This window comes from Heptranchias perlo, chromosome 6 (assembly GCF_035084215.1).
Source record: "Heptranchias perlo isolate sHepPer1 chromosome 6, sHepPer1.hap1, whole genome shotgun sequence".
Taxonomy (NCBI): domain Eukaryota; kingdom Metazoa; phylum Chordata; class Chondrichthyes; order Hexanchiformes; family Hexanchidae; genus Heptranchias; species Heptranchias perlo.
The window spans coordinates 78337744-78355748 of NC_090330.1; the positions used below are offsets into that span (position 1 = coordinate 78337744).

Below are 18005 nucleotides of genomic sequence, written 5' to 3' on the forward strand. Positions count from 1 at the left end.
AGCTGACTGTGCTCGGGGCCCTCTGTACTAGCTGACTGTGCTCAGGGCCCTCTATACCAGCTGACTGTGCTCAGGGCCCTCTATACTAGCTGACTGTGCTCAGGGCCCTCCAGATTAGCTGACTGTGCTCAGGACCCTCCAGATTAGCTGACTGTGCTCAGGGCCCTCCAGATTAGCTGACTGTGCTCAGGACCCTCCAGATTAGCTGACTGTGCTCGGGGCCCTCCAGATTAGCTGACTGTGCTCGGGGCCCTCTATATGAGCTGACTGTGCTCGGGGCCCTCTATATGAGCTGACTGTGCTCGGGGCCCTCTATACCAGCTGACTGTGCTCGGGGCCCTCTATACCAGCTGACTGTGCTCGGGGCCCTCCAGATTAGCTGACTGTGCTCGGGGCCCTCTATACCAGCTGACTGTGCTCGGGGCCCTCCAGATTAGCTGACTGTGCTCAGGGCCCTCTATACTAGCTGACTGTGCTCAGGGCCCTCCAGATTAGCTGACTGTGCTCAGGGCCCTCTAGATTAGCTGACTGTGCTCAGGGCCCTCTATACTAGCTGACTGTGCTCGGGGCCCTCTATACTAGCTGACTGTGCTCGGGGCCCTCTATACGAGCTGACTGTGCTCGGGGCCCTCTATACGAGCTGACTGTGCTCGGGGCCCTCTATACCAGCTGACTGTGCTCGGGGCCCTCCAGATTAGCTGACTGTGCTCAGGGCCCTCTATACTAGCTGACTGTGCTCAGGGCCCTCCAGATTAGCTGACTGTGCTCAGGGCCCTCTAGATTAGCTGACTGTGCTCAGGGCCCTCTATACTAGCTGACTGTGCTCAGGGCCCTCTATACCAGCTGACTGTGCTCGGGGCCCTCTATACTAGCTGACTGTGCTCGGGGCCCTCTATACTAGCTGACTGTGCTCAGGGCCCTCTATACGAGCTGACTGTGCTCGGGGCCCTCTATACGAGCTGACTGTGCTCGGGGCCCTCTATACCAGCTGACTGTGCTCGGGGCCCTCTATACGAGCTGACTGTGCTCGGGGCCCTCTATACCAGCTGACTGTGCTCGGGGCCCTCTATACGAGCTGACTGTGCTCGGGGCCCTCTATACCAGCTGACTGTGCTCAGGGCCCTCTATACCAGCTGACTGTGCTCGGGGCCCTCTATACGAGCTGACTGTGCTCGGGGCCCTCTATACCAGCTGACTGTGCTCGGGGCCCTCTATACGAGCTGACTGTGCTCGGGGCCCTCTATACGAGCTGACTGTGCTCGGGGCCCTCTATACGAGCTGACTGTGCTCGGGGCCCTCTATACCAGCTGACTGTGCTCGGGGCCCTCTATACCAGCTGACTGTGCTCGGGGCCCTCTATACCAGCTGACTGTGCTCAGGGCCCTCTATACCAGCTGACTGTGCTCGGGGCCCTCTATACCAGCTGACTGTGCTCAGGGCCCTCCAGATTAGCTGACTGTGCTCAGGACCCTCCAGATTAGCTGACTGTGCTCGGGGCCCTCCAGATTAGCTGACTGTGCTCGGGGCCCTCTATATGAGCTGACTGTGCTCGGGGCCCTCTATATGAGCTGACTGTGCTCGGGGCCCTCTATACTAGCTGACTGTGCTCGGGGCCCTCTATACCAGCTGACTGTGCTCGGGGCCCTCTATACCAGCTGACTGTGCTCGGGGCCCTCCAGATTAGCTGACTGTGCTCGGGGCCCTCTATACCAGCTGACTGTGCTCAGGGCCCTCTATACCAGCTGACTGTGCTCGGGGCCCTCTATACCAGCTGACTGTGCTCGGGGCCCTCCAGATTAGCTGACTGTGCTCAGGGCCCTCTATACTAGCTGACTGTGCTCGGGGCCCTCTATACCAGCTGACTGTGCTCAGGGCCCTCCAGATTAGCTGACTGTGCTCAGGGCCCTCCAGATTAGCTGACTGTGCTCAGGGCCCTCGAGATTAGCTGACTGTGCTCAGGGCCCTCTATACCAGCTGACTCTGCTCGGGGCCCTCTATACTAGCTGACTGTGCTCGGGGCCCTCTATACTAGCTGACTGTGCTCGGGGCCCTCTCGACTAGCTGACTGTGCTCAGGGCCCTCTATACTCGCTGACTGTGCTCGGGGCCCTCTGTACCAGCTGACTGTGCTCGGGGCCCTCTGTACCAGCTGACTGTGCTCGGGGCCCTCTATACTAGCTGACTGTGCTCGGGGCCCTCTATACCAGCTGACTGTGCTCGGGGCCCTCTATACCAGCTGACTGTGCTCGGGGCCCTCCAGATTAGCTGACTGTGCTCGGGGCCCTCTATACCAGCTGACTGTGCTCAGGGCCCTCCAGATTCGCTGACTGTGCTCAGGGCCCTCCAGATTAGCTGACTGTGCTCAGGACCCTCCAGATTGGCTGACTGTGCTCGGGGCCCTCTATACTAGCTGACTGTGCTCAGGGCCCTCTATACTAGCTGACTGTGCTCGGGGCCCTCGATACTAGCTGACTGTGCTCGGGGCCCTCGATACTGGCTGACTGTGCTCGGGGCCCTCTATACTCGCTGACTGTGCTCGGGGCCCTCTATACTAGCTGACTGTGCTCAGGGCCCTCTATACTAGCTGACTCTGCTCGGGGCCCTCCAGACTAGCTGACTGTGCTCGGGGCCCTCTATACTAGCTGACTGTGCTCGGGGCCCTCTATACTAGCTGACTCTGCTCGGGGCCCTCGATACTAGCTGACTGTGCTCGGGGCCCTCTATACTCGCTGACTGTGCTCGGGGCCCTCTATACTAGCTGACTGTGCTCGGGGCCCTCTATACCAGCTGACTGTGCTCAGGGCCCTCTATACTAGCTGACTCTGCTCGGGGCCCTCCAGATTAGCTGACTGTGCTCGGGGCCCTCTATACTAGCTGACTCTGCTCGGGGCCCTCCAGACTAGCTGACTGTGCTCGGGGCCCTCTATACCAGCTGACTGTGCTCGGGGCCCTCTATACCAGCTGACTGTGCTCGGGGCCCTCTATACCAGCTGACTGTGCTCGGGGCCCTCTATACCAGCTGACTGTGCTCGGGGCCCTCTATACCAGCTGACTGTGCTCGGGGCCCTCTATACCAGCTGACTGTGCTCGGGGCCCTCTATACCAGCTGACTGTGCTCGGGGCCCTCTATACCAGCTGACTGTGCTCGGGGCCCTCTATACCAGCTGACTGTGCTCGGGGCCCTCTATACCAGCTGACTGTGCTCGGGGCCCTCTATACCAGCTGACTGTGCTCGGGGCCCTCTATACCAGCTGACTGTGCTCGGGGCCCTCTATACCAGCTGACTGTGCTCGGGGCCCTCTATACCAGCTGACTGTGCTCGGGGCCCTCTATACCAGCTGACTGTGCTCGGGGCCCTCTATACCAGCTGACTGTGCTCGGGGCCCTCTATATGAGCTGACTGTGCTCGGGGCCCTCTATATGAGCTGACTGTGCTCGGGGCCCTCTGTACTAGCTGACTGTGCTCAGGGCCCTCTATACCAGCTGACTGTGCTCAGGGCCCTCCAGATTAGCTGACTGTGCTCAGGACCCTCCAGATTAGCTGACTGTGCTCAGGGCCCTCCAGATTAGCTGACTGTGCTCGGGGCCCTCCAGATTAGCTGACTGTGCTCAGGACCCTCCAGATTAGCTGACTGTGCTCGGGGCCCTCCAGATTAGCTGACTGTGCTCGGGGCCCTCTATATGAGCTGACTGTGCTCAGGGCCCTCTATACCAGCTGACTGTGCTCGGGGCCCTCTATACCAGCTGACTGTGCTCAGGGCCCTCTATACCAGCTGACTGTGCTCGGGGCCCTCTATACCAGCTGACTGTGCTCAGGGCCCTCTATACCAGCTGACTGTGCTCAGGGCCCTCTATACCAGCTGACTGTGCTCGGGGCCCTCCAGATTAGCTGACTGTGCTCGGGGCCCTCTATACCAGCTGACTGTGCTCGGGGCCCTCTATACCAGCTGACTGTGCTCAGGGCCCTCTATACTAGCTGACTGTGCTCAGGGCCCTCTATACCAGCTGACTGTGCTCAGGGCCCTCTATACCAGCTGACTGTGCTCGGGGCCCTCCAGATTAGCTGACTGTGCTCAGGGCCCTCTAGATTAGCTGACTGTGCTCAGGGCCCTCTATACTAGCTGACTGTGCTCGGGGCCCTCTATACTAGCTGACTGTGCTCGGGGCCCTCTATACTAGCTGACTGTGCTCGGGGCCCTCTATACCAGCTGACTGTGCTCGGGGCCCTCTATACTAGCTGACTGTGCTCGGGGCCCTCTATACTAGCTGACTGTGCTCGGGGCCCTCTATACCAGCTGACTGTGCTCGGGGCCCTCTATACTAGCTGACTGTGCTCGGGGCCCTCTATACCAGCTGACTGTGCTCGGGGCCCTCCAGATTAGCTGACTGTGCTCAGGGCCCTCTAGATTAGCTGACTGTGCTCAGGGCCCTCTATACTAGCTGACTGTGCTCGGGGCCCTCTATACTAGCTGACTGTGCTCGGGGCCCTCTATACCAGCTGACTGTGCTCGGGGCCCTCTATACCAGCTGACTGTGCTCGGGGCCCTCTATATGAGCTGACTGTGCTCGGGGCCCTCTATATGAGCTGACTGTGCTCGGGGCCCTCTGTACTAGCTGACTGTGCTCAGGGCCCTCTATACCAGCTGACTGTGCTCAGGGCCCTCCAGATTAGCTGACTGTGCTCAGGACCCTCCAGATTAGCTGACTGTGCTCAGGGCCCTCCAGATTAGCTGACTGTGCTCAGGACCCTCCAGATTAGCTGACTGTGCTCGGGGCCCTCCAGATTAGCTGACTGTGCTCGGGGCCCTCCAGATTAGCTGACTGTGCTCAGGACCCTCCAGATTAGCTGACTGTGCTCGGGGCCCTCCAGATTAGCTGACTGTGCTCGGGGCCCTCTATACCAGCTGACTGTGCTCAGGGCCCTCTATATGAGCTGACTGTGCTCGGGGCCCTCTCTCCCAGCTGACTGTGCTCGGGGCCCTCTATACCAGCTGACTGTGCTCGGGGCCCTCCAGATTAGCTGACTGTGCTCGGGGCCCTCTATACGAGCTGACTGTGCTCGGGGCCCTCCAGATTAGCTGACTGTGCTCAGGGCCCTCTATACTAGCTGACTGTGCTCAGGGCCCTCTATACCAGCTGACTGTGCTCGGGGCCCTCTATACCAGCTGACTGTGCTCGGGGCCCTCTATACCAGCTGACTGTGCTCAGGGCCCTCTATACCAGCTGACTGTGCTCGGGGCCCTCCAGATTAGCTGACTGTGCTCGGGGCCCTCTATACGAGCTGACTGTGCTCAGGGCCCTCTATACCAGCTGACTGTGCTCGGGGCCCTCCAGATTAGCTGACTGTGCTCGGGGCCCTCTATACCAGCTGACTGTGCTCGGGGCCCTCCAGATTAGCTGACTGTGCTCAGGGCCCTCCAGATTAGCTGACTGTGCTCAGGGCCCTCTATACCAGCTGACTGTGCTCAGGGCCCTCCAGATTAGCTGACTGTGCTCGGGGCCCTCCAGATTAGCTGACTGTGCTCGGGGCCCTCCAGATTAGCTGACTGTGCTCAGGGCCCTCTATACCAGCTGACTGTGCTCAGGGCCCTCTATACCAGCTGACTCTGCTCAGGGCCCTCTATACTAGCTGACTGTGCTCGGGGCCCTCTATACTAGCTGACTGTGCTCGGGGCCCTCTATACTAGCTGACTGTGCTCAGGGCCCTCTATACCAGCTGACTCTGCTCAGGGCCCTCTATACTAGCTGACTGTGCTCGGGGCCCTCTATACTAGCTGACTGTGCTCGGGGCCCTCTCTACTAGCTGACTGTGCTCAGGGCCCTCCAGACTAGCTGACTGTGCTCGGGGCCCTCTATACGAGCTGACTGTGCTCGGGGCCCTCTATACGAGCTGACTGTGCTCGGGGCCCTCTATACGAGCTGACTGTGCTCGGGGCCCTCTATACCAGCTGACTGTGCTCGGGGCCCTCTATACCAGCTGACTGTGCTCGGGGCCCTCTATACCAGCTGACTGTGCTCGGGGCCCTCTATACCAGCTGACTGTGCTCGGGGCCCTCTATACCAGCTGACTGTGCTCGGGGCCCTCTATACCAGCTGACTGTGCTCGGGGCCCTCTATACCAGCTGACTGTGCTCAGGGCCCTCTATACCAGCTGACTGTGCTCGGGGCCCTCCAGATTAGCTGACTGTGCTCAGGGCCCTCTATACTAGCTGACTGTGCTCAGGGCCCTCCAGATTAGCTGACTGTGCTCAGGGCCCTCTATACTAGCTGACTGTGCTCAGGGCCCTCCAGATTAGCTGACTGTGCTCAGGGCCCTCTATACTAGCTGACTGTGCTCAGGGCCCTCCAGATTAGCTGACTGTGCTCAGGACCCTCTATGCTAGCTGACTGTGCTCAGGGCCCTCTATACTAGCTAAGTGCTCAGGGCCCTCTATGCTAGCTGACTGTGCTCAGGACCCTCTAGATTAGCTGACTGTGCTCAGGACCCTCTCGATTAGCTGACTGTGCTCAGGACCCTCTCGATTAGTTGACTGTGCTCAGGACCCTCTCGATTAGCTGACTGTGCTCAGGGCCCTCTATACTAGCTGACTATGCTCAGGGCCCTTTATACTAGCTGACTGTGCTCAGGACCCTCCAGATTCGCTGACTCTGCTCAGGGCCCTCCAGATTCGCTGACTGTGCTCAGGACCCTCTAGATTAGCTGACTGTGCTCAGGACCCTCTAGATTAGTTGACTGTGCTCAGGACCCTCTAGATTAGTTGACTGTGCTCAGGACCCTCTAGATTAGCTGACTGTGCTCAGGACCCTCCAGATTCGCTGACTCTGCTCAGGGCCCTCCAGATTCGCTGACTCTGCTTAGGGCCCTCTCGATTAGCTGACTGTGCTCAGGACCCTCTCGATTAGCTGACTGTGCTCAGGACCCTCTAGATTAGTTGACTGTGCTCAGGACCCTCTAGATTAGCTGACTGTGCTCAGGTCCCTCTATGCATAGAATCATACAATCATAGAATGGTTACTGTACAGAAGGAAGCCATTCGGCCCATCGAACCCATGCCGGCTCTTTGTAAGAGCAATCCAGTGAGTACCATTCCCCCACTCGTTCCTCGTAGCCCTGCACATTTTTTCTCTTCAAGTATTTATCCAGTTTCTTTTTGAAAGCCATGATTGAATCTGCTTCCACCACCCTTTTAGTCAGCACATTCCAGATCATAACTACTTGCTGCGTAAAAAAGTTTTTCCTCATGTCGCCTTTGGTTCTTTTGCCAATTACTTTAAACCTGTGTCCTCCAGTTCTCGACCCTTCCGCTAATAGGAACAGTTTCTCTTTATTCACTTTATCTAAACCCTTCATGATTTTGAACACTTCCATCAAATCTCCTCTTGACCTTCTCTGCTCCTTTAAGAACAACCCCAGCTTCTCCAGTCTATCCACATAACTGAAGTCCCTCATCTCTGGAACCATTCCAGTAAATCTTTTCTGCACCCTCTCTCCGGCCTTCACATCTTTCCTAAAGTGCGGTGCCCAGAATTGGACACAATACTCCAGTTGTGGCCGAACCAGTGTTTTATAAAAGATTCAACATAACTTCCTTGCTTTTGTACTCTATGCCTGTTTATAAAGCCCAGGATGCTGTATGCTTTTTCAACCGCTTTCTCAACCTGTCCTCCCACCTTCAAAGACTTGTGCACGTGTACCCCTAGGACTCTGTTCCTGCACCCCCTTTAGAATTGTACCATTTAATTTATGTTGCCTCTCCTCATTCTCCCTGGCAAAATGTATTAATTCGCACTTCTGTGTGTTCAATTTCATCTGCCACGTGTCGGCCCATTCCACCAGGCTGTCTGTGTCCTCTTGAAGTTTATTACTATCGTCCTCACTGTTTGCTACACATCCAAGTTTTGTGTCATCTGCAGATTTTGAAATTGTGCTCTGTACACCCACGTCCAAGTCATTAATATATATCATAAAAAGCAGTGGTCCTCGTACCGACCCCTGGGGAACACATGGATTTTAGTGAGGCATTTGACAAGGTCCCACATGGCAGACTGGTTAGAAAGGTAAAAGCCCCTGGGACACAGGGAAATGTGGCGAATTGGATCCAAAATTGGCTCAGTAACAGGAAACAAAGGGTAAAAGTCGATGGATGCCTTTGTAAATGGAAATCCATTTCCAGTGGTGTGCCCCAGGGCTCAGTGTTGGGTCCCTTGCTGTTTGTGGTATATATTAATGATTTGGACTTGAATGTAGGGGGCATGATTGGCAAATTTGCAGATGACACAAAAATTGGCTGTGTAGTTGATAGTGAAGAGGATGGCTGTAGACTCCAAGAAGATATCAATGGGTTGGTGGAGTGGGCGGAAAAGTGGCAAATGGAGTTCAACCGGGAGAAGTGTGAGGTAATGCACTTAGGGAGGGCAAACAGTAAAAGGAAACACGCAGTAAACGGGAATATATTGAGAGGGGTAGAGGAAGTGAAAGACCTTGGAGTGCATGTGCACAGGTCCCTGAAAGTGGCAGTACAGGTAGATAAGGTTGTGAAGAAGGCATACGGAATGCCCTCCGTTATTAGCCAAGGTATAGAATACAAAAGCAGGGATGTAATGATGGAACTGTATAAAACGCTGGTAAGGCCACAGTTGGAGTATTGTGTGCAGTTCTGGTCACCACATTACAGGAAGGACGTAATTGCTCTGGAGAGAGTGCAGAGAAGATTTACAAGAATGTTGCCAGGGCTTGAAAATTGCAGCTACGAGGAGAGATTGGATAGGCTGGGGTTGTTTTCCTTGGAGCAGAGGAGGCTGAGGGTAGACTTGATTGAGGTGTACAAAATTATGAGGGGCCTAGATAGAGTGGACAGGAAGTACCTGTTTCTCCTAGCGGAGAGTTCAAGAACTAGAGTACATAGATTTAAGTTGATTGGCGGAAGGGTTAGAGGGGACATGAGGAAAAACTTTTTTACCCAGAGGGTGGTGGGTGTATGGAATTCGCTGCCCGAATTGGTGGTAGAGGCAGGGACCCTCAACTCTTTTAAAAAGTACCTGGACCTGCACCTAAAGTGCTGTAAGCTGCAGGGCTACAGACCGGATGCTGGAATTTGGGATTAGAATGGGCACCTGGTTGTTCTTCGAGCTGGCGCGGACACGATGGGCCGAATGGCTCCCTTCTGTGCACTATCTTTTCTATGGTTCTAACAGCACTGTAAACCTTCCTCCAGTCCAAAAATCAATCGTTCACCACTACTCTCTGCTTCCTGTAACTTAGCCAATTTCATATCCATGCTGCCACCCCTTTTATGGGCTTCAATTTTGCTGACAAGCCTATTATGTGGCACTTTATCAAACGCCTTTTGAAATGACATATACACAACATCAACAACATTGCCCTCATCAGTGAGTGGCTTTGGTTGCCTGCTATTCATTGAAGTAGCAAGCATTTTGAGCTTGACAAATATTAACACTTGTGACGTATTTGTATATTTGTTATATTTAATCTAAGATGTTTGACCTCATGTTACCTCATCAAAAAATTCAATTAAGTTTAATAAACGTAATTTGCCTTTAACAAATCAGTGCACGCTTTCCTTTATTAATCCACACTCGTCCAAATGACTATTAATTTTCATAGAAATCATAGAAAAGTTACAGCTCACAAGGGGGCCATTCGGCCCATTCACTCCGTGCCATTTTGTCCTGGAATATCGTTTCTAAAAGCTTCCGCAGCACCGAGGTTAAATTGACTGGCCTGGGTTTATCCTTACACCCTTTTTTGAACAAGGGTGCAACATTTGCAATTCTCCAGTCCTCAGGCACCACCCGCCATATCTAAGGAGGATTGGAAGATTATTGCCAGCACCTCTGCAGTTTCCACCCTTACTTCCCTCAGCAACCTAGGATGCATCCCATCCGAACCGGGTGACATCTATTTTAAGTACAGCTAGCCTTTCTAGTACCTCCTCTTTATCAATTTTTAGCCTATCCAGCAACTCAACTACCTCCTCTTTAACTGTGACTTTGGCAGCATTTTCTTCCTTGGGAAAGACAGATGGCAAAGTTCTCATTTAGTACCTCAGCTATGTCCACTTCCTCCATCCATAGATTTCCTTTTTTGATCCCTAATCGGCTGCAGCCCTCCTCTTACTACCCGTTTACTATTTATATGCCAATAGAAGACTTTTGGATTCCCTTTTATGTTGGCCGCCTGTCTATTCTCATACTCTCTCTTTGCCCCTCTTACTTCCTTTTTCATTTCTCTGCACTTTCAATATTCAGCCTGGTTCTCACTTATATTATCAACCTGTCATCTCTTATACGTTTCCTTTTTCAGCTTCATCTTACTCTCTATCTCCTTCATCATGCAGGGAGCTCTGGCTTTGGTTGTCCTACCTGTCCTCCTCATGGGAATGTACCTAGATTGTACCTGAACCACCACTTCTTTAAAGGCCGCCCATTGTTCGATTCCAATTTACCTGGGCCAGGTCCGTTCCCAACCCACTGAAATTGGCCATCCTCCAATTAAGTGTGCTCAGGGCCCTCTATACTAGCTCCTGACTTTGCTCAGGGACCTCTATATTGGCTTCTAGAATCATAAAATGGTTACAGCACAGATGGAGGCCATTCGGCCATCAAGCCTGTGCCGGCTCTCTGCAAGAGCAATCCAGCTAGTCCCACTCCCCCGCCCTATCCCTGTAGTTCCCTTTTGAAGGCCATGATTGAATCTGCCTCCACCACCCCCTCAGGCAGTGCATTCCAGATCCTAACCACTCGCTGTGTAAAAAAGTTTTTCCTCATGTCACCTTTGCCAATCACCTTAAATCTATGTCCCCTGGTCCTTGACCCTTCCGCCAGTGGGAACAGTTTCTCTCTATTTACTCTGTCTAGACCCTTCATGATTTTGAACACTTCTATCAAATCTCCTCGCAACCGTCTCTGTTCCAAGGAGAACAATCCCAGCTTCTCCAGTCTATCCACGCAACTGAAGTCCCTCATCCCTGGAATCATTCAAGTAAATCTCTTCTGAACCCTCTGTAAGGCCTTCACATCTTTCCTGAAGTGCGGTGCCCAGAACTGGACACAATACTCCAGTTGTGGCCGATACACTGTTTTATAATGGTTCATCATGACTTCCATACTTTTGTACTCTATGCCTCTATTTATAAAGCCCAGGGTCCCATATGCTTTTTTAACTGCTTTCTCAACCTGCCTTGCCACCTTCAACGATTTGTGCACATATACCCCCAGATATCTCTGTTCCTGTACCCCTTTTAGAGTTGTGCCCTCTAGTTTATATTGCCTCTCCTCATTCTTCCTACCAAAATGTATCATTTTGCATTTTTCTGCGTTAAATTTCATCTGCCACGTGTCTGCCCATGCCACCAGCCTGTCTATATCCTCTTGAAGTCTGTCACTATCCTCATTGTTTACTACCCTTCCAAGTTTTGTGTCATCTGCAAATTCTGAAATTGTGCCCTGTACACCCAAGTCCAAGTCATTAATATATATCAAGAAAAGCAGTGGTCCCAGCACTGACCCCTGGGGAAAACCACTGTATACCTCCATCCAGTCCGAAAAACAACCGTTCACCATTACTCTCTGTTTCCTGTCCCTTAGCCAATTCTGTATCCATGTTGCGACTGCCCTCTTTATTCCATGGTCCACAATCTTGATGATAAGCCTACCATGCGGCACTTTATGAAACGCCTTTTGACAAGTCCATATACATCACATCAACTGCATTGCTGTCATCTACCGTGTCTGTTACCTCTTCAAAAAACTCTGTCAGGTTAGTTAAACCCAATTTGCCTTTAACAAATCCGTGCTGGCTTTCCCTAATCAATCTACCCTCGTCCAAGTGACTGTTAATTCTGTCCCGGATTATCGTTTCTAAAAGTTTCCCCACCACTGAGGTTGAACTGACTGGCCTATAGCTGCTGGGTTTATCCTTACACCCTTTTTTGAACAAGGGTGTAACATTTACTTGGGACTGTGTTCAGGGCCCTCTATACTTGGTCCTGACTGGAACTTAGGAAGGGTTCATAGGAGCAAGAGTAAGCCATTCAGCCCCTTGAGCCTGTTCCACCATTCAAATAAATAATGGCTGATCTGCATCTTAACTCCATTTACCCACAGGTGGATGAAAGACAAGTGGAGGAAGATGAAACTGAGCTTCAGTCAAATCGACTACAGAGCAGACAAGAGCAGGTATCTCACTGAAAACAGAGCCCATTAATTCTGCCCCAGATCCGTCCAAATATCAATAACAGCAGCGCCCCCTCCACCCCGCTCCATGACGTCACCTCCCTGTTGGCACAGAAAATTGGCCCCTGGATGACAGGGAAAGCAGGTAAAGTGCGGGGCTGAGCTGGAAATGTGATTTGTTGATAGGGTGAGATGAAGTAAGGTGGGAGGGGGCTTATGTGGAGCATAACACCAGCATAGACTAGTTAGGCCGAATGGCCTGTTTCTGTGCTGTAAAATTCTATGAACAGATCAGGGAGCAGGAGATTGGAGTTGGGTGACCGGGACTTGGTGGGGAAGTCGAGAGATCAGGACTCGGTGGGAGAGTCAGAAGATCGGAGTTCGGGGTGGGGAGAGTTTGGGACTGGGGGTTGGGGAAAGGGTCACAGGGACTGGAGTTCGGAGATGGGGTCTCAGGAAGAGGAGGAAAGGGGGACTGGGCATCAGGGCGATTGGAGCTCGGGCAGTGGGGAGAGGGGGGACTGGAGAATGGAGTGGGATGGGGTGGGTGAGGGGACCAGCATTTCCTGCAAAGCCAGAAGCAGCAGCAACTACGTGGTGAGTGGGAGCCACGCCAAGACAGGAGCAGCCAGTAAAGAGGTGAGTGAAACTTGGGGACCTTACTGTGGGTAAACTGAAAGATTGTTTCCACTGATGGGAAAATGGGGAACAAGGGGGATGGAGACTGAGGATTCTCACTGCACGCAGGTAGCTGCATGCCCTGATTTTACATCACAAGCTCCAATACATGGAGGAGTGAGATGCAAGAGGGCTGAATACTGGCTGACAGTGGCTCATAGTAGTGCTGTGGAGCTGGGAGGAGCACTCCTGCTCCTCCACGGTCAACAGAAGGAGAAGTGAAAAAAACTTCCCCTACCATTTCTTCAGCGGCCTCCAGCATTCCCTTTAAGGACCACTGTTTAGGCCGCTGTAGAACTGGAAAAACTAGTCTGAGCTTGCACAGCACATGCTCCACCTTGTTTTTCACGCATTTTACAGAAGGGTCCTAAAACAAGCGCAGGACCATTCTTTGCATATTTAAATTAATCCAACATTAATTTCAGGCATCTGGTAGGTACGCCTAAAAATAGTGAGGACCAATATGTTTTTGTACAAATGGGATTCAGTATGCCGCCGCGCAGATTAGGCGCAGAAATTCACGCCCAGAAATAGGTATACGTTGCGCTCATTTTACACCCAAAAAATGGGCAAAACACATACTAATTTGTACCCCAATGTGTCCAAATAACTTCTGCTGAATGTGGCCCATGCCAAGTGCCAGGATGCCGGATCAGGCCTACCATATGAATTGAATCTATAACCGGGAGGAAGGGTAAAGGAACCAATATAGAATAGAAGGCTTTTGCTAATCATTTGCTCTTATATGCCTGTGCCTAGACACTCGCACATATTGGGGCCAGTGTCGTACTGGTACCTGCTCCATTGTGAGTTAGATGTTGACCATGCCTGTGGGGCTATAAGCTGCCCTGGTCCTATAATGCTGCTAAAGGGTTACGGGCTGCACTCAAAGCGCTTCTGGGTCACATGGCTGTGTGGCATGTCTATGGGAACTAGAAGGCCTCCATACTGTTAACAAGAAACTGCAGCATTCAAAGCAGATTCGAGCACTGCCACCTGTATTCTCAGCGCATTACAGTAAAAAGCAATTGTACAGCTACTGATGCATTAATATGTTGTTCAGCAAGTTTATTATTAATTTCCTTTTTACCAACAGTTTGTACATTGATGTTATTTGATTAATTTAATGAACATTATAAGCTAAAAAGAAATTGGGTGGGTTGCGTTACAGGCACACGGTCCTCCCCGCCCAGTTTCTCTCTCTACCTGCTGTGCCCAGGAGATGCTTTACTCCAAAGCACGAAAGAGGAAAATCTGTCCATATGCAGTCCAGTTTTAGAAAAATAATTAAATGTTACATTTTTAAATTCTATTCCCACCCCCAAATCATTAATGGAAAGTTTCCAGTGTGAAATGAGTTTGGGTAATCTCAATCCAGTTTGTAGTTGATATCAACCCACAGCATAAAACTGTCCCTAATTTGATATTAACTTGCAGTCTCACTTAGAGAGAGGGCACAGGATGGATGGTACGTCAAAGTGGACAGTCTTTGATGTTAACCTGTTGAAGAATCTTAGAATCACAGAGCACAGAAGGAGGCCATTCGGCCCATCATGCCTATGACGGCTCTTTGAAAGAGCTATCCAATTTATCCCAGTCCCCTGCGCTTTCCCATAGCCCAGCAAATATTTCCTTTTCAAGTACATATCCAGTTCCCTTTTGGAAGTTATTATTGAATCTGCTTCCTCCATCCTTTCAGGTAATGCATTCCAGATCATAACAACGCTATGCGTAAAAAATTCTCCTAATTTTCTTCCTGATTATTTTGCCAATTATCTTAAATCTGTGTCCTCAGGCTACTGACCCTCCTGCCAGTGGAAACTGGGGAAGCTGGATGAGGGAGAAAGGAATTGGAGGTTATGCTGATGGGGTTAGATGAGGCGGAGTGGGAAATGGCTCGTGTGGAACATAAACATAAATGGACCAGTTGGGCCGAATGGCCTGTTTCTGTGCTGTACATTTATGTGATTCTAAGTAAAAAATTTCTCCCTATCTACTCTATCAAAACTGTTCATAATTTTGAACACTTCTATTAAATCTCCCCTTAACCTTCTCCGCACTAAGGAGAACAGTCCCAGCTTCTCCAGTCTCTCCACATAACTAATGTCCCTCATAGCTGATACCATTCTAGCAAATCTCCTCTGCACCCCCTCCAAGATCTTGACATTCGTCCTAAAGTGTGGTGCCCAGATTTGTACACAATACTCCAGCTGAGGCCTAACCAGTGATTTATAGAGGTTTAGCATAATTTCCTTCCTTTTGTACTCTATGCCTCTATTTATAAAGCCCAGGATCCCATTTGCTTTTCTAAACGCCTTATCAACTTGTCCTGCTACCGGCAAAGGTTTGTGTATGTGAACCTCCAGGTCTCTATTCCTGCACGCCCTTCAGAATGTACCATTTAATTTATATTGCGTCTCTTCAATCTCCTTTCCAAAATGCATACTTGGTGCCCATTTCACCAGTCTGTCTATGTCCTCCTAAAGTCTGCTACTACCCTCCTCACTGTTTGCTACATCTCCAAGTTTTTGAAATAATGGTTGTCTTTCAGACCGGAGGGAAGTACACAGTGGTGTTCCTCAGGGGTCAGTATTAGGACCTTTTTTTGATATATATTAATGACCTGGACTTGGGAATATAGGGTATAATTTCAAAGTTTGCACATAACACAAAACTCGGAAATGTAGTAAACAATGTGAAGTAATAGACTTCAGGAGGACATAGACAGACTGGTGAAATGGGCAGACACTTGGCAGATGAAATTTACGCAGTGATGCATTTTGGTAGGAAGAATGAGGAGAGGCAATATAAATTAAATGGTACAATTTTAAAGGGGGTGCAGGAACGGGGAGACCTGGGAGTGCACATCCACAAATCTTTGAACGTGGCAGGACAAGTTGAGAAGGCTGTTAAAAAAGCTTATGGGATCCTGGGCTTTATTAATAGAGGCACAGGGCTCAATTTTAAAACGGAGCCGGGAAGGGGGCGGGGGGGTCAATTTGAGGTCGGAAACCCATTAGTACGGGTTTCCCAGACGTCCTAACAATTTTGACATAAGGACGTCTTTTATTTTTTTTTGTCGGTTTCCCGTCCAACTGACCAACTGATTGACAGGCTGGTCTCAGTCGGACGGGAGACCAGCCAGGGACAGGACGTCTTCAGATAAGTTTGCAGGTAAGTCTTTGTTTGCATGGATGGGGAGAGGTGCACGGGTGGGCATAGGTGGGCACAGGGGTCGTGAGTCATGGGGGATGAGATCGGGGGTCAGTCACGGGGGGGTGGTGGGATCCGGGGTCATCGCGGGGGTCTGCGATCGTTGAGGGGGAGGTTCGGGGGTTGGAGGATCGGGATCGGGGTTGGAGGGGGGGGATCGGGGTCGGTGATTTGGAGGGGGAGGATCGAGTTTGGGGGATCGGAGGGGGAGGATCGGGGTCAAGGGATCGGAGGGGGAGGATCGGGGTCAAGGGATCGGAGGGGGAGGATCAGGATCGAGGATCGGGGTTGGAGGATTGGGATCGGGGATCGGAGAGGGAGGATCGGGGTTGGGGATCCGCGATCGGGGGTGGGGGTTGGTTAAGGTAGGCTTGTTGGACCTGGGGGATGCACTGCTGCTCCTCCGGGCCTGCAAGCTGTGCTTTTCTAGGCACCTACCTGTTAGTCTCGGGCCTTCTCGCCTCCTTTCACGAGGCGTAAAACAGAAGACCTGGGAATCCCGGCTCCCCGGGATTGAAATCGTGAATTAGTGAAAAATGGAGGCCTGAAGCTTCCTTGATAGGTTTTAAGGCCTGACCCGCCTCCTAGGAATGGGTTGGCCACCCGCCCCTCGTCCCGCCCCGGTGAAAACCAGAAATGAGCACGTCTAAAATGTTGGCAATTTTCAATGTCTCCCTGCCCCCCAACCCACCCATTTTTTACTTTGAAAATCGAGTCCACAGAGTACAAAAGCAAGGAAGCTATGCTAAACCTTTATAAAACACTGGTTAGGCCTCAACTGGAGTATTGTGTTCAGTTCTGGGCACCACACTTTAGGATGGATGTCAAGGCCTTAGAGAGGGTGCAGATGAGATTTACTAGAATGGTACCAGGAATGAGGGACTTCAGGTATGAGACTGCAGATTCTGGGGTGGTTCTCCTTAGAACAGAGAAGGTTAAGGGGAGATTTGATAGAGGTGTTCAATATCATGAACAGTTTTGACAGTGTAAATAAGGAGAAACTGTTTCCAGTGGCAGAAGAGTCAGTAACCAGAGGACACAGATTTAAGATGATTGGCAAAAGAGCCAGAGGCTACATGAGGAAACATTTTTTATGCAGTGAGTTGTAATGATCTAGAATGCACTGCCTGAAAGAGTGGTGGAAACAGATTCAATAGTAACTTTCAAAAGGGAATTGGATAAATACTCGAAGGGGAAAAATCTGCAGGGCTATGGGGAAAGAGCAGGGGAATGGGACTAATTGGATAGCTCTGGCAAAGAGCCGGCACAAGCACGATGGGCCGAATAGCCTCCTCCTGTGCTGTACCTACTATGATACTATGAATTGCCTGTACATTTGAGTTTTAAATTATATGTAACAAATCGGCCCCCTTGAATGTACATCCTAAGAGTTAGAGTTACTTGAATACAAAGTGATGTTTGGTCTGAAGTTGCCAAGTCTCCTTGGCAACTATGAACTCAAGGTCATTTCTAAACTAGTGTTGCAAAGCTTGAGCTTTTGTTATTTGTTACAGTTCAGCAGTGCACTAAGTCTGAATTCCACCGCAGCTGTTCGACATCAAAGTTCACTGAAAGGAACAGAATGGGGTTGATTTTAGGAAGGCGGAGTGGGTACGCTCGTGGCGGGGGGGGGGGGGCTCCGAAAATTGGGGATTCCTGGGGCGGGTCCGGAGCCCGGCTCCAACCCACCCACTTCCGGGTTCCTCAATGACACGCTTAGATGTGCGTGCAGCCCCCGCATGCGGGACTCCCAACGGCAATTAAAGTCGGCGGGATCTCAATTAAACCAATTATTTTGATACTTCAGGTCGTTAGCAGACCTGATTTGGAGGATATTTTAGGAGGGGTGGGATTTTCATCCAAACTGAGCGTGTTTCCCGTACTAGGGGAAACACTCCCAGTTGAAATGGCCGTGTTGCA

At 51.3% G+C, this 18005-nt stretch overlaps 1 protein-coding gene across 1 annotated transcript in view; it reads left to right on the plus strand.

The window, feature by feature from the left end:
- The window catches only part of LOC137323069 (nectin-3-like), a 140286-nt gene that overhangs the window by 98304 nt on the left and 23977 nt on the right, over positions 1-18005 (plus strand). The window contains exon 8 of the mRNA XM_067986470.1: positions 12126-12197. Within this exon, the coding sequence (XP_067842571.1) occupies positions 12126-12197 (72 nt within the window). The remainder of the gene's footprint in view (positions 1-12125; positions 12198-18005) is intronic.